The sequence below is a fragment of the Symphodus melops genome (genome assembly GCF_947650265.1).
Source record: "Symphodus melops genome assembly, chromosome: 20".
NCBI lineage: Eukaryota > Metazoa > Chordata > Actinopteri > Labriformes > Labridae > Symphodus > Symphodus melops.
The window spans coordinates 19,209,463-19,233,647 of NC_136710.1; the positions used below are offsets into that span (position 1 = coordinate 19,209,463).

At 40.1% G+C, this 24,185-nt stretch overlaps 3 protein-coding genes across 3 annotated transcripts; all 3 read right to left on the bottom strand.

Annotated features, from left to right (window-relative positions):
• Positions 1 to 1,713: 1,713 nt before the first annotated feature.
• On the bottom strand, positions 1,714 to 4,667 carry LOC306841241 (uncharacterized protein). The gene is made up of 4 exons (XM_079371025.1): positions 4,570 to 4,667; positions 2,330 to 2,683; positions 2,118 to 2,209; positions 1,714 to 1,926 (listed from the first exon to the last, which is right to left on the bottom strand). Exons 2-4 carry the CDS (start codon positions 2,562 to 2,564, stop codon positions 1,804 to 1,806), a joined length of 450 nt encoding a protein of 149 aa, XP_079227151.1. The 5' UTR covers positions 2,565 to 2,683; positions 4,570 to 4,667; the 3' UTR covers positions 1,714 to 1,803.
• Positions 4,668 to 14,579: 9,912 nt separating this feature from the next.
• On the bottom strand, positions 14,580 to 15,513 carry LOC306841243 (uncharacterized protein). Its single transcript, XM_079371027.1, has 3 exons — positions 15,167 to 15,513; positions 14,955 to 15,046; positions 14,580 to 14,763 (listed from the first exon to the last, which is right to left on the bottom strand). The coding sequence occupies exons 1-3, from the start codon at positions 15,264 to 15,266 to the stop codon at positions 14,641 to 14,643; spliced, it is 315 nt and encodes a 104-aa protein (XP_079227153.1). The 5' UTR covers positions 15,267 to 15,513; the 3' UTR covers positions 14,580 to 14,640.
• Positions 15,514 to 20,719: 5,206 nt separating this feature from the next.
• LOC306841689 (putative C-type lectin domain family 20 member A) lies at positions 20,720 to 23,123 on the bottom strand (the record flags this gene model as incomplete). Its single annotated transcript, XM_079371636.1, has 5 exons — positions 20,720 to 21,178; positions 21,370 to 21,461; positions 21,582 to 21,932; positions 22,534 to 22,902; positions 23,084 to 23,123. 5 exons carry the CDS (start codon positions 23,121 to 23,123, stop codon positions 21,056 to 21,058), a joined length of 975 nt encoding a protein of 324 aa, XP_079227762.1. The 3' UTR covers positions 20,720 to 21,055.
• Between the last annotated feature and the right edge of the window lie 1,062 nt (positions 23,124 to 24,185).

Consider the following 24,185-nt stretch of genomic DNA (forward strand, 5'->3'; position numbering starts at 1 on the left):
ACCTTGGAATTAGCATGGCTAAGGAGGATGCTAATCGCTGTCTGTTTAGGCTAAGGAGGATGCTAATCGCTGTCTGTTTAGGCGGGCTTGTTTAATTTATTATGGAGTCAAGCGTTTAACAGAGAGGATGCACTTGAACTTCTTCACTTGTGTCTTGCTCAGAGGTTACATGTTGTAAATCATCTCCTGACACACAAGCAATGGGTTTAAATCATCATGAAAGTGAGCTGAGGACAACACAGAAACACTTTCACACCTTGTGTCTGCTTAAAGGTAAGACATTTTTACATTTATCCACAGCTGTGTTGCTTTTCTGTGTTCTCATGAAATAACTGTTCAATGAACCAAACTGTGTGTGGTTCTCTTTTCAACGTGTACGGTAATAGATGTGAGTTCAAAGTTCGGGTTTCTGTATAAAGTTGTGGCCATAGATAGACGGTATGGATGATGCTGTGAATAAAGTATTTAAAAGTTAGTTCCAAACAATGGGAGTCATGTAAACCTTTTCATTACAGCTGAAAGAGTTTTCATTTATTGATGAATCTCAAACCTCGGAATCACACTGTGTGAACTGCTTTTTGAAGAATCAAATAAAATGCACTGTTGCTGTTTGCTTATATTCTAAAGCAGTGGTTCTCAACTGGTCAAGCCTCGTGTCATGTTCTGGGGAAGTCTTTGTGAAATGCACTGAGGACTTATATTCTTATAAAGTCATCATTCTTTTGCACTGCAGCTCTGTTCTTTCTCTTCTGCTGAGGTTATCTGCACTAAGGCTGTGCGCAGTGAACTTTCAATTTTCTGTTTTTTTACAGTGTATCTTTGCTGTTATCATTTTTCTTGGCAGACCTGTTTCCACATTTTGTTCGTGATGTTTTATTTTCTTCGCACTTTCAAACTAAAGCTGTTTGTTTTTCATACTCTAAACTCTTCATTGTTTTAGGCTGTCTGAGGATGTAGCCTGTGTGCATTATTTACATCCTCCTCATGAATGTATTTTTCTTAAATGCAGTGTATCTGTACTTCCTTATTATTGACCTGTATTATTGTTGACTGTGTCGTTGATTTTATTCCAGTCCATCAGTGAGTGTACTCTGTGTATGAGCAGATAGAAACAACTTTCACCATTGATTGCATGTAGAGATGAACTGATCCACTTTTATCCACTGCTGATTGGACTGGTGTACCCATACTGATTCAGATGCATCATAATAGTGTCAGAGGTATAAGGTGGAAGGCTACCTGGCATTGCATTTCTTCTACAAAGCTTGACTGTTGAAATGATCTGTGGCGTCACTTCGATATCCTAGACGTAAATTACAACACAATGAATCAATCAAACTTTATTTATTTAGCACTTTTCATACAGTGATGAATCACAAAGTGTTATACTTCAAAACAAATCAAACAGCAACAACATGACTCCGTCCTCCACCCTACCCAACAATCCAAGAACAAAGACGAGAAATAACCAGATAAAAACAGGTACTGACGGACCGCCATCATTAATTCTTCATGAGGATACATAGGAGGTTAAAGTGTTAAAATTCAAGGTGCAAAATCACAAAATGATCCAATTTAGATAATAAAACACACAAAGGTCATCTATAGGTGATAAAATAAAATGCAAAAGCAAAATAATTAAATAACTAATAAAAAACTAAGATTTAATATATTTGACTAAATAAGACAACATGAGACTCAGTTGAAAGCCAGACTAAAAAGGTAGGTCTTGAGTTATTGATTATGATATTAGATCAGATCTGTCCCATCTCTAATTACAGACTGTACAGCTATAGTTCACTTTCACAGCTCAGTCTTCTTCTTCTTTGACATTTTCTTCTCCTTGTGGAAAACTTTCCCATCAGGCTGCTCTCTCCACTTCAGGGTGACTCCACTCAGTCCATTCTCCTTCAGCCGGTCCTGGAACTGAAAGATACAAAGGGAAACCATTTCTAAACTTTTTCTTCAATCTGTATTGTTGTTGGAAGCTTGAATGAGTTTCACCTGGCAGGCTAACAGGATAGAAACACAGTCAAACACACACATGAAGAAAAACATTCCCCCATCACTCACTTGGACAACCATTCAAAGTTTTCTAAAAAGGTTTGGAGACTCACCTTTTTCAGGATCTGTGCTTTCACAGCAGGGTCATTCAGATCCACAGTGGAGTCCTCTGGCTTCATCCTGATCTTTATCACCTGCTGTTTTACTGTCACACAGAAACAAAGAAGAAACTGTGCTGTTCAGTTACTGCTTCATTACAATAAATTACAAATGATCATCATCTAAAACTACAATCTCTTTAAGTGAAAGTCAGTTCATCACTTACCTGGAGAGCCGTAGCAAACAAACGGGAATTTATTTTTGCAGTCTGACAGAATCCATTGTCCTGATCTTGGCAACTGTGCAGCTCCACAAACCTCGCTTATGGAGCCAAATGGAGTTCGACTACCATTCCAGTTTGTGTACTTGGAGAGACTCCCATTAGACCAGTTAATGTCAGGATCTCTGTACAAACCAATCCAAGCCGAGCTTCCTGTTGGGATCAAGCTCAGGATCTTCATGTTCTCAGTGTAGTTCCTCACAGTGGCCAGGTCTATGTAGTTCTCCCTGCAGTGCTTCTGAGCGTCGGACCAAGTCTTTACCTCACTGACATAAACAAAGTCAGGATCCTGTTGAGTCCCTGCAGGTACAGTTAGAAAAAAAAAAGGAAATTATTGTTGAGACCTTTTGCTCACGCAAGAAAAGAAAAAGAAAAGAAAATGAGTCTGATGTGTTTTATTAAAATAGAAAACAACTTTAAGTTTCATTAATGCTCAGACGTGTTATGTTGTCTGCGCATGCGCAGCTGCGGTAAAACACTAATTATGTCACCTGGTGGTCACTTTCACTCAAACCATCATCAGGAGCACAGAGCCCGTTAGTATGCAACTGCTACTACTCACGCTGCCTAATAACCCTGTTAAAGTCACTTATATGTGTGAGCACTGTAAATCAATGTGTCTGTGTTATCTGGCCGAGAGTAGCTTGTTAGCCTGTAGCTTGCGAGACACGATGTCTGATTGTTTAGATCAGGGGTGTCCAAAGTGCGGCCCGGGGGCCATTTGTGGCCCTTGAGTGGATTGTTTGTGGCCCTTGACTTCAAATCGAAGAAGCAGAAGATTTTGGCCCCAGGCCTCATCAGATGGCATATTTCGTTCTTTTTTTTTTTCTTTTTCATGTTAGCGAGGGAGACCTATAAAAGCCTGACTATTCTTTCCAAAAAAGTAGAACACAACAGTTTCCCACTGCAATTAGTTATTGTGCATTTACATTATTTTTTGAAGAGGTCAAAATACAAAAAGTTCCTTCCAATATTTAAAAAAAAACAAACAAAAAAACCCTGTGGCCCGTGAGCGATTCTAACGCGACAATTTTGGCCCTCAAGAAAAAAAGTTTGGACACCCCTGGTTTAGAGCAATCTGCTGGTTTCTGGTGGTGGTGGTTTGGTTTGGTGATTCATGGTGTAGTGCCGCGTCATTATGTTGCGTTTCTGTGTGTAAATCACTTGGAAGAAGCACGGGTGGCATGGGTTTTGTGACAGCGTCCTTAACAACGGCGTCCATAGCAACCAGTGACGGTAGAGTCCCTGTGCGAACGCTCCTCTGGTGCTAGGCATTCTGGGAAATGTAGTTTATATTGTTCAAGCCAGATTTACTACATTTTTTAATGTCTTTAAAGGCTTCTTTGATTTCATTATTATATTATTTAAATATTATTTTTGTTTGTTTGTTGTATTTCAGGTTTATGACCTGTGGTCATTTCATTTAAAATAAAATTAAGGACAAAACACGAGTCCGAACAATTATTAATCCAGATAAAATGGTTGATTAAAGGGAAACTTCACCCATTGGAACATGAATAGGAAGTGAAATTGGGTCATATATGCAGTAGAAATGTGAAATATGTTTTTCATTTTGGTGCCTTCTTGACCGAGAAGAGGCAAAAAATGTATTTTAAACTGATTTAAATCAAATACAACAACTCCCAAAATGCAAAATAACCGATAATAACAGATCATAATAATGAATATTTTCAGTTGTTATGTGGAAAATTGTGATATCTAACGTATTGTCACACTTGACTGAAAAGATGGCCCTGTTTAAACATACTGCGTAGAATAGATTCCTTTGTGCACTTGAGTATTTAATGAACATGTTATAATTAGCCCTATCTGTTCTCCCTTTGTCTTTTAAATATCACACAGGACCGCTTTTAATATTTAAGACGTAGAGCTGGCTAAACACTGAAGCGTCTGTTTCTGTGACAGAACAACCTTGGTGCACATTGACTCTAGGGAGGAGGCGGGGTGGAGACAGGCCTCTCTCTCCTACGTGTATCCTAATGAATCATCCCTGAGTCAGAATTTAGCTCTAGAGAATGGAATAACATTGGACCTTCTTTTAAAGGAGAGATTACACCCCTATCATTTCTGTGCACTAATACTCCATCCCACTCCTTCATCAATCAGTGAACAAGTTGTGCCAATCAAAGAAAATGTGGACGTGCCCCCGTTTCTCTCTCTCTTACCTGTGTAACAGATAGATGGATATCTGTCAGAGCAGAAATAATCCGCCCAGGTTCCATAAGTAATAATGAAAACACAGAATTGACCTCCCCTAAAGTTGGGTTCTATTTCTGACCAGTTCCTGTGATCAGCCCCACTCCCTGTGTAGTTGTCTGACCATTTCCACTCGAATTTACTGTACAGACCGATCCAGACAGAATGTTCACCGAGCAGAGATGGAACTGTGGATTTCAGTTGTTGCACTTCTTCATAGTTTTCAACAGTGGCCAGGTCTGTGTACTTCTGTCTGCAGTGGGTCTGAGCTTCAGTCCAAGTCATAGGCTCAGCTACATAGTGGTACTGAAAGGGAAGGCATGAGGAGATGTTCCAGCCTGTGAGGAGAACATACAGTAAGCAGTAAATAAACAGGTGCTCTGCTGCACCTACAAGATTAATGATAAAAAGCTGCTTTAACACAACTATTCATGTACAAAGTTTCTCTTTATGTGGAGATAGAGTCTTCAAACTAAAATAATATGTACACTGGCTTCTTCTACAATTACAGTTCAAAATGCATCAAAACCTGGATGACCTTCAGTGTTTCTTTGATTTTCCTTTTTATTGAATTTTCATGGTTAACATTTTTTTCAGACCAGCCAATACAATCATAAAGACAACCTCTTAAAGCACTTATATACTGAAGACATTGTAGCTTGTAACATAATAAGCAGTTATAATTAAACACAGTTTACTGACCTGAGAGACACAAGAGACCCAGTAAGATCCTCTCCATCATGGTGGTGCTCCGTTGACTGTAGGACTGTCTCCACTAATATCACTGAGGACATTAAGTAATTCTAGGGACACAAACGTCCAGCTCCTCTTCTCTGTTAATGAGACAGTCCACAGGTCTGTAACACTCTTTATACACAGAGGTTGACAATATCAACATTTGAATCCCACCCTGTTTCTTCCTGCTTTTCCAAGTTAGTTATTGACAGAATGTAATATAACTTTAATGCTATTCAAACCAGGTTTACTTTTCCGTCCTCATAAGGCTGATTTCCTGAGTAAGACAACAAACGAAAACCAGTCCAGTCATTGTTTGTCAATATTCAGATGAACTCCAGGGTAACCATAGAGTTATCTGGCTGGATGTTTATTAATTCATGTCTAAATTTGACTTTAATTTGAGGGGGGGAATGTCGTAAAAACAAATTCCTAATTTGCGTATCCAGGACACAGATGCTGTGTTCTTACATTTACAGCATGCTCAGTCGGGTTTTGAGGAAAGCAGAAGTAAAGATACATTTGCATCCACATCTTCAGTGATGTTCCTGGAATAATCAGGTGATTTAGCTCTCTCAGCATCACACACTATTATCGAGGTTGATCAGACCCCTGCCTGTGTCCAGTTAGCTAGCTACTATCTAGCGAGCTAGGCCAACCACAGGCACATGGATCATTAACTACCAAGAGGAAGGAATTCTTGACATTTCATCCTAACATTCAGACAGGCCGCAGAGTCACGCTCTGCTATCATGACAGTTTTTTATGACAGCTGATTTCATCATCAGCTGATGGCCTATTGCATTTGAAACCTTCCTCCACCTCAGCTCCTCCTTATCCTGTCTCTTGACTTCATTTTTCAACTTCAACTTTATTTGTGAGGGACAATGTGCAATAAAAAGCATAAAGGTAACCACTAGATGCATTGCACCAGAGTTAGCCTTAGGCTAATTTACATCTGCAGTAACATTGGCAGTGAATACCATGCTGATGTCATTGATGCCTGCTCTCTTTGGTTTATGCTGCTTCTCTCTTTGCCTCAGGCTTTCCTTGTATGCACATGAAGGGCAGGACTGTGTGCTGTTCCTGCCAAATGCTTTCCACCTTAGCATGTGGAAGAGCACGAGGTCTCAGAACAGAGCCATAACTCCAAATATTCATCATTGCAAATAAAGTATTTTCCTCCCAAAGTGGTCCTGACAGAATTGAGTCAAGGTTTATTTGCCGATATAGACACTAGAGGGCAGTGTTGCACTTGGATTACCTCTGAGCTTTTGAATAAGTAGGTTTCCCTGCATTGTCGTGAACAACACTTTCTCATGCAGTGATTAAACATTCGCAAAATAAATAAAACCCTTAAAATAAATATCCAAAGTTTATGAAGAATCAGAAATAATATTTTGATATATTTTGGATTATATTCATGAAAGTGTCAGACTAATAAAAAACACATTATAGTCCTGAGTCTTTCATTTAGAGGAAAATTTAATCTGCAACTTCCGGTGTTGAAACATAAAGCCGATGCGGAAGTACAACAAACCTGCAGTTCCTTGAGGATCTGCTTGATACGGCGAGTACATTTCAGAGGGCTATCCGCCACAGCGTGGGTAAAACTTTTACCATAAAGTCCTCAAAACTATGCTATGAGTATTAAACGTGTTTTATGTAGCTGCCTGCATTTACTCTTCCCTACTGCTCTCTCTGCTGTCATGACCGTGAGCAGTGCGGAAAAGGCTGAGACTCCAAACATACATTTCAGCGCAAACGCACTCACACACAAACACACAGTGGAGAGCCAGCCACCACATGCAGCGGGACGCGCCCCTTTTAACTTTTAATGCATCAGCACACAGTTTGGACCGAGTCAGTAACACGTGATCTGATCAAACCTTTCTCTGTTCACTCTCACCGCGTCTGCAGCTAGCATAACGATAGCAACGTTGTTTTTGTTGGCCGTTTAAAAGCTTATATGATTGGCTCCCTCTGTTTCATAACATTGTTTAGCTCAATCCCTATAGATTCTGTTATAATAACAAATGAGCTTCTAGTGGAGAGTTTTGTTAGTAATTTTTAAATACAGAAAGCAAAAACACCAACAGCAGCATTTTAAACACCGGGGTGTTGGGTCCAGCCAGGATAACTTAAACTCCAGGTTTAATAACTGAGTTATTATTGTCAAACGGTGATAATATTTGCTTGGTGTTTGACCGTGTCTTAGGTTTTATGAGAGTAAAACCTCTTTTGTTTTCTTTATTTGTGCCGCCACGTCCCGTGTGTTTCTCTGTGAGCTCTCGCGTCATAACCGGGTAATAGACTCATTATCAGAAAGACTAGTGTGAACGGCGTCTGATACAAATCCGGCCACTGGCTTCTGTTAGTGAAGTTAACTATGCTCTGAGTTGTACGTGAGTTCCAGGCTGAGATTGAGCTTTCGAGGTGCGCTCTTTCCTCGCTCTCTCCCTTTACGCACACACGCACCTTTCGGCAGACGCATACACATAGAGATCTGTGGCTCTTCAGACGCTGCAGAAACGTAGATCAGGTAGAGACAGAGTTTGACTCCGTCTCTAGACAATAGACCAGGTTAGGAGACCTGTGGCTGCCATTTTGATCTCGATCTCTCTCTCTCTCACTCACTCACACACACACACACACACACACACACACACACACACACACACACACACACGTGCCACGCTTGTTTGTTTTGTTTGTTACCTGTAGTTTAGTTTTTGTCAAGTCAAGTTTATTTATATAGCACTGTTCAGACACAAGGCAATTCACAGTGCTTTACAGACATAGAAACAGAAAAACATTAAAACAGAGCTTAAGGAAAGAATACAAAATACATCATTAAAAGACGGGATGAAAGTGAAAATACTCGATAAAGGAACAACTGTTAAAACTATCAAAAAAGGAAGAATGTGATGCAGTAAGGCAGACAGTATATTTCTAATTGAAAGCCTGAGCGAATAACAAAGTTTTAAGGCCTGATTTAAAGGAGTGGAGTGTGCCAGCAGTCCTCAGTTGTTCAGGGAGTTTGTTCCACAATTGAGGAGCGTATTGACTAAACGCTGCTTCACCATGTTTGGTTCTGACTCTGGGAACACTGAGTAGACCTCTTCCTGAGGACCTGAGCAGTTTGGATGTTTTATATTCTACAAGTAGATCTGACATGTACTTAGGGCCAAGACCATTTAATGCTTTATAGACCAGTAGTAAGATTTTAAAGTCGATCCTCTGACACACAGGCAGCCAGTGCAGTGATTGAAGCACAGGTGTAATGTGCTCCACCCTCTTTGTGTTGGTGAGGACTCTGGCTACTGCGTTTTGGATCAGCTGCAGCTGTCAGACAGATTTTTTACTAAGGCCTGTAAACACACCGTTACAATAATCCAGCCTGCTGAAAATAAAAGCATGAACAAGTTTCTCTGAATCTTGTTTGGTCAGAAAACTCTTGATTCTTGCAATATTTTTCAAATGGTAATAAGCTGATTTTGTTACCATCTTAATGTGGTTGTTGAATTTGAGGTCTGAGTCCATAATCACACCAAGATTTCTGGCTTGATTTGTTGTTCTTAAGGACATGGATTCAAGACAAGTGCTGACCTCTGACCTTTCCTCTTTAGGGCCAAAAACAATCACCTCAGTCTTTTCTGGGTTCAGTTGTAAAAAGTTCTGAGACATCCACTCAGTGATTTCGTTGATGCACTTGCTCAGTGAATATAAGGCACTATGGTCATTTGTTGACACTGATATATAGAGCTGTGTGTCATCTGCATAATTATGATAGGAAACGTTGTAATATTCCATGATCTGAACGAGAGGGAGCATGTAGATGTTAAATAAAAGCGGCCCAAGGATGGAACCTTGAGGAACTCCACAGGTAATATTTACATGCTCAGATTCATAATTACCAACAGACACAGTGTAGACCCTGTCCTGCAAGTAAGATTTAAACCAATTTAAGGCAGTTCCAGAAACTCCAAGCCAGTTTTCAAGTCTGTCCAGCAGTATGTTATGGTCCACCGTATCAAATGCAGCACTAAGATCCAGTAGCACTAAAACTGAGACTTTAGATGCATCACTGTTCACATAGATGTCATTTAGCACTTTGATAAGAGCAGTCTCAGTGCTGTGCTTTGACCTGAATCCAGACTGAAAAACACTGAAGTATTTATTTTGTACCATAAAAGTGTTAAGTTGCACAAACACTGCTTTTTCGATTATCTTGCCTAAGAAAGGCAAGTTAGATATGGGTCTATAGTTATTAATTGATAAAGCATCCAGATTACTCTTTTTTAGGAGGGGTTTAATCACTGCTGTCTTTAGCGACTTCGGAAAAGTGCCTGTCTGAAGAGAGCTGTTAACTATCTGCAATACATCTGGTGCAACACAGTTAAAAACATTTTTTAAAAAGCTTGTGGGCAGAATGTCAAGACTGCATGTAGTGGACCTGAGGTGTTGAACTATGTCTGTTAATGCTACAGGATCTAGAAGGTGAAAATGTGCCAGGTTAGCTAAATTGTTTTCATTAGGAGGTACAGGAGTTACAGTCAGGCTGCCTGTAGTAGACTCACTGACTGTCTGTCTAATCTGTTCAATCTTTTGGGTAAAGTGCGATGCAAAGTCATTGCATGCCTTTACAGATAACAGTTCAGCAGGAACTGGTGCTGAGGGGTTGGTCAGCCTGTCCACGACAGTAAACAAAGTCTGAGCATTGTTGTGGCTGTGCTTGTTGATTATCTCAGAGAAGAAGGACTGTCTGGCCTTTTTGAGTTCTAAGTTATATAAGCGGAGCGCCTCTTTAAAGATGTCATAATGAACCTGGAGTTTACTTTTTCTCCACCTGCGCTCAGCTTGTCTACAATCTTTTTTCTTTGTTATAACAAGTGTCCCATTCCTCCAATGGGGCTTTCTTTTTACACAGACAGCTTTGGCCTTGACTGGAGCAACGGCATCAATAATATTTAGAACTTTAGCGCTGAACATATCTACAAGGTCTTTGACAGGAGCTGAGTGTAGAGCTGGTGTGTTAGTGAATGCCTCAGTGAAGAGTGTGCATGTGTTGTCATCAATGTAACGTTTTCTGTTCAGCTCTGTTTTGCCTTCTCTGCAGTCAGCCAAGATGGAAGCTTTAAAGGAAACACAATAGTGATCAGAGATGGCAACATCATTCACTACAACATCAGAAACCATTAGACCTCTTGAAATGACCAAGTCCAGAGTGTGTCCCTTGTTATGTGTTGGATTTGTTACATGCTGGGAAAGATCGAAGTTTTCCAAGATGTTTATAAGTTCTTTCACACTGTTATCTCTTGGATTGTCTAAATGAATGTTGAAATCACCCACTATAACGACACAGTCATAATCAATACACACAGCAGACAATAGTTTGTTGAGGTCATAAAAGAAGTTTGCGTTATACTTTGGTGGCCTGTAGATAGTGACTAATATTGCACAACAGGGTGAGCTTAGCTGGAGTGCAATGTGTTCAAAAGAGCAGAATTTCCCATATGACAACTGTTTGCATTGGTACTTGTTGTTGTACAAAGCAGCTACTCCACCTCCTTTCCTCGACTCTCTAACTTCACTGATGAAATTAAAGTTTGGGGGAGCTGTTTCAATAAGTGCTGCTGCACTGTTGTTCTCATTTAACCAAGTTTCAGTTAAAAACATAAAATCCAAATTCTCTTAGATTATGAGATCATTAATTAAAAGTGACTTGGCTGATAGAGATCTAACATTTAGTAGAACAAATTGTAACATGCTATGAACTTTGCTAGATTCACACTGTGGCTGACGCACAACTGGAATCAAGTTAGATAGAGTGACCGTACGTTTTAATCTACTGCTGTACTTTGCGCCATGCCACCAGCTATTTGAGATAACTGGTATGTTAAAAACTTCCGGGACAAAGGGCCCTGGCTTTTCCCTGGAGATGTCAGGCTTAGCATTTGCCTTAAAACCTGGACCCAGAACACATCAGTACACACACTCTTTTGGGCTCTTATTGGGAGACTGGTGTAGGTTCAGATCTAGCTTTGGAAGGGGTACAGGTGGGGCTCGTCTGCGCGGACGTAGTGGAGGGGGGCCGGGTTGTTGTTGGGGAATTAGGGGGATTAGGAACCCAGGTCGGAGGGGAGTGAGTCTGGTACCAGTGTTGACAAGTTTGTTCATTTGTTCAGTAAACTCCAACATGGGGGAGGAGGGGGAGGGGATACCCAGTGAAGATGATGAACTGGGTGGAGTTTGGGCAGGTGGAGTTGGGGGATTTTCTCGAGCAGGTGGAGTTGGTGAATCCTCTCGAGCAGGTGGAGTTGGTGAATCCTCTCGAGCAGGTGGAGTTGGGGGATTCTCTCGAGTAGGTGGAGTTGGTGAATCCTCTCGAGTAGGTGGAATAGGTGAATCTTCTCCAGCAGTGGCTCCTGGTGAAGGACATAAGGCCTCCTCTTTTTCATTCTGGCACCCCTCATGGCCAGGACACATAGGCGGGGGGGGAGTCGGTTCTCCTTCATGTTTTGGTGTTTGCTCCTTTTGTTTGGGTTCATCTTGTCTCTTGTCCTTGGCAGTGGGAACAGTATGACGCAGGAAGAAAGAGAGATTGGAGGGGAAAAGCCTCACTCCTGACTTGTTAAGGGAAAGGCCATCTCCTTTGAAAAAATGTCTTCTGTCCCAGAAGAAGTTAAAATTGTCAATAAAATGGATTGAGTGGACCTCACATTCTGTTGAAAGCCATCTGTTGATTGCCAACAGTCTGCTGAATCTCTCTCCTCCTCCTCTGACTGGTGGTAGCGGCCCACTGAAAAAGACTTCAACCTTCAGAGAGCTCACTGCATTTAGCAGATTACCTAAGTCACGTTTGAGCACTTCAGATTGTCTTTACAAAACTACAAATGATATTGGGAAGTTTATAATAGTTGTTTGTTTGATTGAGTTTCATTGATTAACTTGATGTTTCTTTGTTAAATAAATTTTGTTATAATTTAAGGAGCAGTTGTTTGTGATTACTGTGTATTTGCATTGTGACTTAGGCTGGGTGAAAGGGCTTTGTGTTCGGATTTCACACCTTCAATTAAATACAGATTGTTAATTATTAATGATATTGGTATTTAATTAAATCATTTGAGACTGATATTTGTAATATTTTGGTTGTTCCCTGTTTACAGGGTGGTGCCCCAAGGTTTATTAAACACAGTTTAATAATAATTATTGATTTATTTTAATAATTAAGTAAACTTAATTATTCAATTTAATTCGACAACTAAATGTTACATCATAAAACCCCAACATAATGTTGCCGCCGGGGAAGGTCCCTACATAATGGTGCTGCCGTGAGAAAACCCCAACAGGGGTTATATCTCCATCACTGAGTGTCTGAGCGCCACTCTGTTTGACTCTCTGCAGTGAACGCCTCTCCGGCTCCTTTTAGAGTTTTTTGTGTCGCTATCCAAGATGAAAACTACAGATGCACTGATACCACTTTTTTGCAAACCAAGCACTTATATTTGGGTACTCACCGGTATCAAATACCGTTGAGTACTGAAATGGAAGCATAAGCTTAGTTTTTTAGGATGATGAGGGCAGACAGACAGACAGACACTCTCAAGCAGGCACACAGAAATAAATGGGTAATTGACCTCGGATCGAAGTCAGTAGCAAACACAGTGTCCGTGTGTAACGGCGGGGAACCTCATTCTTCGACGCCAAATCACTCAGAATATGACAAAATCCTTTATCGACAACTGACAACGGCTAGTGATCAAGAGCAATGAACTGGGTCAGACCTTCTGTTATTTTAACCACACGTGGGTTGTCTCTTGACATTTTCTTCCGCTTCTCCAGCGTTAGCTGTAAAGTTAGCTGTAGCAGTCTCACGCTGCTAGCTTTAACAAACTGTGTACTGAAATATCTCCACACCCCTGACATCTCGCTTCTCTTCGTCTACCCACTCAACTTAATGGGGCGTGCGCGCCGTAAAGAGGTATCGAGGCCGCTGTTTTACGAGTACTTGAAGATGGCATTGAACTGAATCCGAATACTGGTTTTAGTATTGGGTCGTCCCTGAAGAAAACCTAAACTGTGCAAACTAAGCAGATAAGTTAACTGTAAGTGTTGCTCACACGGGTTAGAAACATTTTTAAACGGTGGAGTTGTTCTTGCGCACTAATTCTTAAGTTTAGTTTTAACCGATTGTGCAGAGCCAACACGGAGGGGGAGATGCGTCTGTGTGGGAGCGTAACCTGCAGCATGACAGGATAAACACATTGGCCCAGTTCTACCATCTCTTTGTTGCTTTAGCAGATTTGTTAACACGTTCAAATCCTTCACGATCTAAGATCGTCATATCGCTCACCACTAATGCAAATCCCTTTTTCTTTTTTAGTGAAATAGTCTTTTACAAACAGCCGTGACTGTAGCGTTTCTTTACAGTCTGTGTTGTTTAAGCAAAACGTGACTTTCTATGAAGAAGTTTTGGGTTTATCTCAAGGATTTTAATTTCCACATCTTTGAGGGGTTGGGCTTAAATCGGGGTCTGTATAATGAGAATGTAGGTGCTGCTTTTTTATTCCAGTCTATCAGTGAGTGTACTCTGTGTATGAGCAGATAGAAACAACTTTCACCATTGATTACATGTAGAGATGAACTGATCCACTTTTATCCACTGCTGATTGGACTGGTGTACCCATACTGATTCAGATGCATCATAATAGTGTCAGAGGTATAAGGTGGAAGGCTACCTGGCATTGCATTTCTTCTACAAAGCTTGACTGTTGAAATGATCTGTGGCGTCACTTCGATATCCTAGACGTAAATTACAACACAATGAATCAATCAAACTATATTTATTTAGCACTTTTCATACAGTGATGAATCACAAAGCGTTATACTTCAAAACAAATCAAACAGCAACAACATGACTCCCTCCTCCACCCTACCCAACAATCCAAGAACAAAGACGAGAAATAACCAGATAAAAACAGGTACTGACGGACCGCCATCATTAATTCTTCAAGAGGATACATAGGAGGTTAAAGTGTTAAAATTCAAGGTGCAAAATCACAAAATGATCCAATTTAGATAATAAAAAACACAAAGGTCATCTATAGGTGATAAAATAAAATGCAAAAGCAAAATAATTAAATAACTAATAAAAAACTAAGATTTAATATATTTGACTAAATGAGACTACATGAGACTCAGTTAAAAACCAGACTAAAAAGGTAGGTCTTGAGTTATTGATTCTGATATTAGATCAGATCTGTCCCATCTCTAACTACAGACTGTACAGCTCTAGTTCACTTTCACAGCTCAGTCTTCTTCTTCTTTGACATTTTCTTCTCCTTGTGGAAAACTTTCCCATCAGGCTGCTCTCTCCACTTCAGGGTGACTCCACTCAGTCCATTCTCCTTCAGCCGGTCCTGGAACTGAAAGATACAAAGGGAAACCATTTCTAAACTTTTTCTTCAATCTGTATTGTTGTTGGAAGCTTGAATGAGTTTCACCTGGCAGGCTAACAGGATAGAAACACAGTCAAACACACAAATGAAGAAAAACATTCCCCCATCACTCACTTGGACAACCATTCAAAGTTTTCTAAAAAGGTTTGGAGACTCACCTTTTTCAGGATCTGTGCTTTCACAGCAGGGTCATTCAGATCCACAGTGGAGTCCTCTGGCTTCATCCTGATCTTGATCACCTGCCGTTTTACTGTCACACAGAAACAAAGAAGAAACTGTGCTGTCCAGTTACTGCTTCATTATAATAAATTACAAATGATCATCATCTAATGCTGCAATCTCTTTAAGTGAAAGTCAGTTTATAACTTACCTGGAGAGCTGTAGCAAACGAACGGGAATTTAGTTTCGCAGTCTGACAAAATCCACTGTCCTGATCTTGGCAACTCTGCAGCTCCACAAACCACACTCATGGAGCCTAATGGAGTTGGACTTCTTTCCCAGTTTGTGTATGTGGAGGGACTCCCATTAGACCAGTTAATGTCAGGATCTCTGTACAAACCAATCCAAACCCAGGTTCTGGATGGCTTCAAGCTCTGGATCTTCTGGTTCTCACTGTCGCTCCTCACAGTGGCCAGGTCTATGAAGTTCTCCCTGCAGTGCTTCTGAGCGTCAGACCAACTCTTTACCTCACTGACATGAACAAAGTGAGGATCCTGTTGAGTCCCTGCAGGTACAGTTAGAAAAAAAGGAAATGATAGATCCAAGTCAAAAGTTTAAACACATTGATTAATATATATATATATATATATATATATATATATATATATATGTATGTATATATATATATATATATATATATATATATATATATATATATATATATATATATATATATATATATATATATATATATGCAGTGTATGAGTTCCATTTATTTAGATTTTTTTTTCTCCACAAAATCGAAGACCAACAACAGATGTTTATTCTGGAAGGGCAAGTTATTCCACTACACAACAACCCAGTACAACAGGTCCGGTATGTTGCCGTAACACATTCAGTTGTTCAGCTTCATGTTAGCATAAACAACATACCAACAAGAGGCTAAATTAACACAACAAGTCAGCGGGTCCACCAAGCTCTCAATCTTATTCCACATCACTGAATGCATTAAAGTCTTCCCAACAGCTCCGCTAACTTTGGAGAAAGATGAAGCACCTTCTCTTCTTCTGCTGGGCTATATAGTTGTCAGAAGCCTAGAGCACCCTCTCATGGTTGCAGACAGTAATGTTTACTTCGTGGTTCATGTCAGTCAGTATGCATGTAGCCGATATTTTGATATATAAGTCGCACCTAACTGTAAGTTGCAGGACCAGCCGAACGATGAAAAAAAGTGTCTTATAGTCCGGCAAGTACCGAATGACAATGTTTCCAAATAGCAGAGAGAATCACTCCCATGATTCCCCATCAGCGTTGACTTTTTTTTTTGATTGAGAGCTTCTGTTTCTGTAACATGACAACCTTGGTGCACATTGACTCTTGGGAGGAGGCGGGTGGAGACGGGCCTCTCTCTCGTCCGTGTATCCTAATCAATCCTCCCTGAATCAGATTTTAGCTTTAAAGAATGGAATAATATTGGACCTTCTTTTAAGGAGAGATTACACTCCTATCATTTCTGTGTGCACTAATACTCCATCCCACTCCTTCAGAAATCAGTGCCCAAGATGTGCAAATCAAAGTAAAAAAGTTTCTCTCTTACCCGTGTAGCAAATAAATTGAGTTCTGTCAGAGCAGAATTCATCCACCCATGTATCCAGTGCAGAAGATAAAAATGAAACACAGAATTGACCTCCAATAAAGTTGGGTTCTGTTCCAGGTAACCAGCTCCTGTAATCAGCCCCACTCCCTGTGTAGTTGTCTGACCATTTCCACTGGATCTTACTGTACAGACCGATCCAGACACGATGATCACCGAGCAGAGATGGAACTGTGGATTTCAGTTGTTGCACTTCTTCATAGTTTTCAACAGTGGCCAGGTCTGTGTACTTCTGTCTGCAGTGGGTCTGAGCTTCAGTCCAAGTCATAGGCTCAGCTACATAGTGGTACTGAAAGGGAAGGCATGAGGAGATGTTCCAGCCTGTGAGGAGAACACAAAACGATTGCCTCCAATGATAGTGGCTCATATACGTTTTACATCTTTTCATTCACATACGTACATACATAAAAATCCAAATGAGTTGAAATCCTTGAACACGGCACTAAAGTCCATCTTCAAACAAGGTGAATAATGAGAAATTAACAGCAGAGAATGTTCTCACCTGAGAGACACAAGAGACCCAGTAAGATCCTCTCCATCATGGTGGTGCTCCGTTGACTGTAGGACTGTCTCCACTAATATCACTGAGGACATTAAGTAGTTCTAGGGACACAAACGTCCAGCTCCTCCTCTCTGTTAATGAGACAGTCCACAGGTCTGTTACACTCTATATACACAGAGGTTGACAATATCAACATTTGAATCCCACCCTGTTTCTTCCTGCTTTTCCAAGTTAGTTATTTACGGGATGTAAAATAACTGTAGCACATGATGCTATCAGTACACAACAAACAACCAGTCATCGTCTGTGAATATTCAGAAGAACTCCAGGGTAACCATAGAGCTGTCTGGCTGGATGTTTATAAATTCATGTCTAAATTTGACTTTATTTGAGGGGAGGAATGTTGGAAAAACAAATTCCTAATTTGCGTATCCAGGACACAGATGCTGCGTTCTACCATTTCGGGTTTTGAGAAAAGCAGAAGTAAAGATACATTTGCATCCACATCTTCAGTGATGTTCCTGGAATAATCAGGTGATTTAGCTCTCTCAGCATCACACACTATTATCGAGGTTGATCAGACCCCTGCCTGTGTCCAGTTAGCTAGCTACTATCTCATGGCTCTTCTCTTCACAGCCACAACCATCCTGAGGCCTTCTCAGCCTCATTGGTCGTAATGCCTGTTGATCTCTGCTTCCTCTCTCCCTTAATGCCAGAGCAGGTAGAATCTGACCAGAGAATCAGCTGCAAACCACCGACCACTGGTTTTTGTGTCTCGGATAGAGACAGAAAAAAACCGTTGTAAGACGCCAGCGACACATTTTTGTTAACACTTTGAATCACTATATTCACCACTAACTAGTTGGTTATTAGCATGCTAATTAGAAGCATACGGGCTGCTTTGTAGTACCTTATTTCACATGAACACATTACACATGTTCACCACTTATGTCATTAACCAAGATTTTGCCTTCCTTATTATTGTTTAATGAAAGCAAGTTAGGAAGTTTATCTACATGAATTAAGATCTCAATATGCCTTGTTTGGTTTAGCCCTTATAAAGCAGAAGTAAGCAAAAGAAAAAGATCATGTTCATTCAACATAGTTTTCCTTCTTTTTAAAAAAATGTTTTAAATTATTCTGTTTATGGATTTAATCTTTGCTCTTATGTGTTTTATTCTCACGTTTCATTTCTGGGGATTCATAGTTTTTTGTTGGTACTTTTCTTCTCTTATATCAGTTTTATTTTCATTTCTTTCTCTACCTTGGTTTTAGAGCATTTTTGTGAACTATGAGAATTTTGTAAATGTGCTTTATTATCAAACCTGACATGTGTTGTCCTCTCTCACTCAAACATATAAAGAAGTCATTGATAAGAACACAAGGAAATAAAAATTAGTCTGATGTAAGGGGTTGTTTGTGTTTGTGTGTATATCATCCTTGCTTCCAGTGAACAAACATTTGCCTGAATTTCCCTTTGAAATTATCAACATAGTGATGTCACCTTCATCGAGTCAGGAGAAATTCAAATGACCCTGTAAGTAGAACAACATGATCCAAGTGTGAGGTTTAACTGGACTGTGTTTTTAGAGAATAAAGACAATTAAATAAAAATGGATCTGTAGATGATTAAATGTTTTTTACATGATCTGGAAGTCATTGGAATAATCCTAAATACATAATGTCCTCAAAATCTGTATGAGCTTGAGGTTGTTCTCTAACCATCGCTGTTTTTAATAATGATCACATGATCATGGTCATCATGCAAATGAACATCTCAGACAGTCAAATGATGACTCAGCTCAGGTTCAGTGCTGTCTTTCTTCTCGCTGTGAGAGGGCAATACATCCAACCAACAATCCACACAGAACATAACAAGTATAAAAATAATCATAAACATCTATGTGATAATGTGTCTGAACACCAAAAGATATTACAGAAGAGACACAAAAGATAAAATCATAAGTTTTTCATAAATTGGTGCATAATATCGAGCACAATGCAGGGAAAGAAATCTGTGTTGATATAAAATTCTGAAGGAGACCCCCAGAACCCGTACCTGATGGAGACCCCCAGAACCCGTACCTGATGGTTCCCCCTTTCTAAACAAATACGTAAGTATGTTTCAAAATAAATTCAATATTAAATATCTCTGCATTAACATTTACACCAGGCTGTCAGAGTAATTCCACCTAAACTTCAGCACTGTCAAAAACAATAGAGGAAGATTTTTATTGCTTGACTAAACTACCACTTACATCATCGGACGAATCGTTACAGTTCAAATAAAAACAACTCGACCGATTTACAAATTCAGTCGATGAAGTGATTCATTTCTATTAATTAATTAGAAAGCCCTGAGTTCATTAGATTGTTTAAGTCCCACCCCTAATATTTATGCAATCTAAACAGCGCTGTCTGTCTTCCTCACACAGTGATTGTTGATCTGAGGTTTTATAAACAAAAAAGAGTCTTTACTCATTAATACTTATAATTAAAATCCCAGAGAGATTTTATGGTTCTGACACCTGTGTTATCACAAAGTGTTGACAACTTCACAGGCAGCTTCTGAAGCCATTTGTATCATGAGAATCATGCAGACACAAGAGGGCGGTGTTGCACTTTTTGTGAAATCCCACTCACAGGTACGAGGACGGAAAACAAGCTTAAAGTCCTACAGCCCTCTCAGACTTGTACGTTTGTTTGAATCTCAGTTCAGAGGAAACTGAGATTACCTGTCGACTGGTCATGTGACCTGGTCAGCTGGGGAGACACAGGTGTGTAGGGGGCGTGGCCTAATGAGAACAAAGGGAGAGGGGAAAATGTTAGTGGGGATTTTCTTTTGTTTGGTTTGGACAGGGAAGGGGGCAGAGGAGAGAGGGAAAGAAAAGGTGTTTCTGGAGTTTGTTTTTGTGTGGTGCGGTGTTTCCTCTATATGAGTGAGCTGCATGTGTTTTGGAGGACCGTAAAGACAAAGGAATCCTTCATCACCCAGGATAAGGAGGGGAGTTAGGCTGCTGGACCGATGGGTGCAAAACTAATGGACTTTTTTCCCCCACTTTTTTGAGTATATATTTGTTTTAGGTTTCTGAGCTGTTTCCCATGGAGCTAAATTGGATTAAGGAAGCTTTTCCAGGATTGACATTTTCTTTTTTTTTTCTTTGAAGGAGGACAATATTTTCTTTTGTATGACAGTTTAATGTTTGATTTTGCAATTAAGAGGGCGATAATTTATTTTCTCTATTTATATTGTTTGAAGTATTGACAGAAAACAGGGTGACTCTTTCTTTTACCAAATCATTCCTTGTTTAAATATCATAACCCGGTTAAATTGTGAATGGCGGTAGGTTTGATTTAAATATAACTGTTTTTGCTAAATGTACCAATAGCTGAGTATTTAATTTTAGTAGGAAAAAAGACAACGTCTGCACACCAGCAGCTGCTTGAATGAAATACAATTTAATGGAAATATCACCTCATGTAACGTTTCTGGCCCTCGCCCTTCATCAGACATGAACAAGTGAAAAGACAAACGCACCACATGTAAAACCCCTGAGGTCACCTGACAGGTCATGTGATCCAAAACCAGGAAACATTTACAAGATAAGCAATGCAAAACATTCTTATTGAAGGTTCACAAACCTGTGCATAGAAAATCAAAATACATGAACACACAACTGACTGTAGGATTAACATAATAACTTGAATGACTAGTAAAACAAAGAGACAACGATATGATCTATAATATAGAAAACATATAGCACAGCAATGTGCCACACAAGTGTGTAGATAAATGTAATATATGTAAATAGATTTAATTAAATGAGACAACATGAGACTCAGTTAAAAGCCAGAGTAAAAAGGTAGGTCTTGAGTTATTGATTCTGATATTAGATCTGATCTGTTCCATCTCTAGTTACAGACTGTACAGCTATAGTTCACTTTCACAGCTCAGTCTTCTTCTTCTTTGACATTTTCTTCTCCTTGTGGAAAACTTTCCCATCAGGCTGCTCTCTCCACTTCAGGGTGACTCCACTCAGTCCATTCTCCTTCAGCCGGTCCTGGAACTGACAGATACATAGGGAAACCATTTCTAAACTTTTTCTTCAATCTGTATTGTTGTTGGAAGCTTGAATGAGTTTCACCTGGCAGGCTAACAGGATAGAAACACAGTCAAACACACAAATGAAGAAAAACATTCCCCCATCACTCACTTGGACAACCATTCAAAGTTTTCTAAAAAGGTTTGGAGACTCACCTTTTTCAGGATCTGTGCTTTCACAGCCGGGTCATTCAGATCCACAGTGGAGTCCTCTGGCTTCATCCTGATCTTTATCACCTGCCGTTTTACTGTCACACAGAAACAAAGAAGAAACTGTGCTGTCCAGTTACTGCTTCATTACAATAAATTACAAATGATCATCATCTAATGCTGCAATCTCTTTAAGTGAAAGTCAGTTCATCACTTACCTGGAGAGCTGTAGCAAACGAACGGGAATTTAGTTTCGCAGTCTGACGCAATCCATTGTCCTGATTTTGGCAACTCTGCAGCTCCACAAACCACACTCATGGAGCCTAATATAGATGAACCTTTTTTCCAGTATGTGTACTTGGAGGGACTCCCATTGGACCAGTTAATGTCAAGATCTCTGTACAAACCAATCCAAGCCCAGCTTGATTTTTGCACGCTCTGGATCTTCTGGTTCTCAGTGGAGTTCGTCACAGTGGCCAGGTCTATGTAGTTCTCCCTGCAGTGCTTCTGAGCGTCAGACCAACTCTTTACCTCACTGACATGAACAAAGTGAGGATCCTGTTGAGTCCCTGCAGGTACAGTTAGAAAAAAAGAAAAGATTGATCCAAGTCAAATGTTTAGTGTACTGCTTTTAAAGAACAATATGTACGTGGCCTCCCTCTCTGATCAGACATTAAGGAAACATACTGCGTTAAAGTGCTGGCTTCTCTGATAACAAAGCAACAGCCAGTATGTCCTCCTTCTAACTTTAGATTCTGGTCCTGAATTGACTGTTTTGGTTTTGAGCAGAGAAGGTAGACGCTTTTAATATCCGAGTTCCTTTTGTAAAATGAAGAGAAGTTAGAGGACAGAAAAGTTTCATGACCGGTGCAGAGCTGGCTAAACACTGAAGCTTCTGTTTCTGTGACATGGCAACCTTGGTGCACATTGACTCTAGGGAGGAGGCGGGTGGAGACAGGCCTCTCTCTCCTACGTGTATCCTAATGAACCATCCCAGAATCAGATTTTAGCTCTAGAGAATGGAATAACATTGGACCTTCTTTTAAAGGAGAGATTACACCCCTATCATTTCTGTGTGCACTAATACTCCATCACACTCCTTCATCAATCAGTGCCCAAGTTGTGCCGATAAAAGAAAGTGTGGACGTGCCCCTTTTTTTCCCCTTTTACCTGTGTAACAGATGAATGGAGATGTGTAATAGCAGAAGTAATTGTCAAATCCTCCATAAATATTGTATACACAGTTTTTATGTTCATCAATGCCTGGTTCTATTCCAGGTCTCCAGTTCCTGTAATCAGCTCCACTCCCTGTGTAGTTGTCTGACCATTTCCACTGGATCTTACGGTACAGACCGATCCAGACACGATGATTACTGAGCAGAGATGGAACTGTGGCTTTCAGTTGTTGCACTTCTTCATAGTTTTCAACAGTGGCCAGGTCTATGTACTTCTGTCTGCAGTGGGTCTGAGCTTCAGTCCAAGTCATAGGCTCAGCTACATAGTGGTACTGAAAGGGAAGGCATGAGGAGATGTTCCAGCCTGTGAGGAGAACACAAAACGATTGCCTCCAATGATAGCGGCTCATATACGTTTTACATCTTTTCATTCACATACGTACATACATAAAAATCCAAATGAGTTAAAATCCTTGAACACGGCACTAAAGTCCATCTTCAAACAAGGTGAATAATGAGAAATTAACAGCAGAGAATGTTCTCACCTGAGAGACACAAGAGACCCAGTAAGATCCTCTCCATCATGGTGGTGTTCCGTTGACTGTAGGACTGTCTCCACTAATATCACTGAGGACATTAAGTAGTTCTAGGGACACAAACGTCCAGCTCCTCCTCTCTGTTAATGAGACAGTCCACAGGTCTGTAACACTCTTTATACACAGAGGTTGACAATATCAACATTTGAATCCCACCCTGTTTCTTCCTGCTTTTCCAAGTTAGTTATTTACGGGATGTAAAATAACTGTCACACATGATGCTATCAGTACACAACAAACAACCAGTCCAGTCATCGTCTGTGAATATTCAGAAGAACTCCAGGGTAACCATAGAGCTGTCTGGCTGTATGTTTATAAATTCATGTCTAAATTTGACTTTAATTGAGGGGAGGAATGTTGGAAAAACAAATTCCTAATTTGCGTATCCAGGACACAGATGCTGCGTTCTACCATTTCGGGTTTTGAGAAAAGCAGAAGTAAAGATACATTTGCATCTTCAGTGATGTTCCTGGAATAATCAGGTGATTTAGCTCTCTCAGCATCACACACTAGTATCGAGGTTGATCAGACCCCTGCCTGTGTCCAGTTAGCTAGCTACTATCTCATGGCTCTTCTCTTCACAGCCACAACCATCCTGAGGCCTTCTCAGCCTCATTGGTCATAATGCCTGTTGATCTCTGCTTCCTCTCTCCCTTAATGCCAGAGCAGGAAGACTCTGACCAGAGAATCAGCTGCAAACCACCGACCACTGGTTTTTGCGTCTCGGATTGAGACAGAAAAAAACTGTTGTAACAAGCCAGCGACACATTTTTGTTAACACTTTGAATCACAATATTCACCACTAACTAGTTGGTTATTAGCATGCTAATTAGAAGCATATGGGCTGCTTTTTAGTACCTTATTTCACATGAACACATTACACATGTTCACCACTTATGTCATTAACCAAGATTTTGCCTTCCTTATTATTGTTTAATGAAAGCAAGTTAGGAAGTTTATCTACATGAATTAAGATCTCAATATGCCTTGTTTGGTTTGGCCCTTATAAAGCAGAAGTAAGCAAAAGAAAAAGATCATGTTCATTCAACAT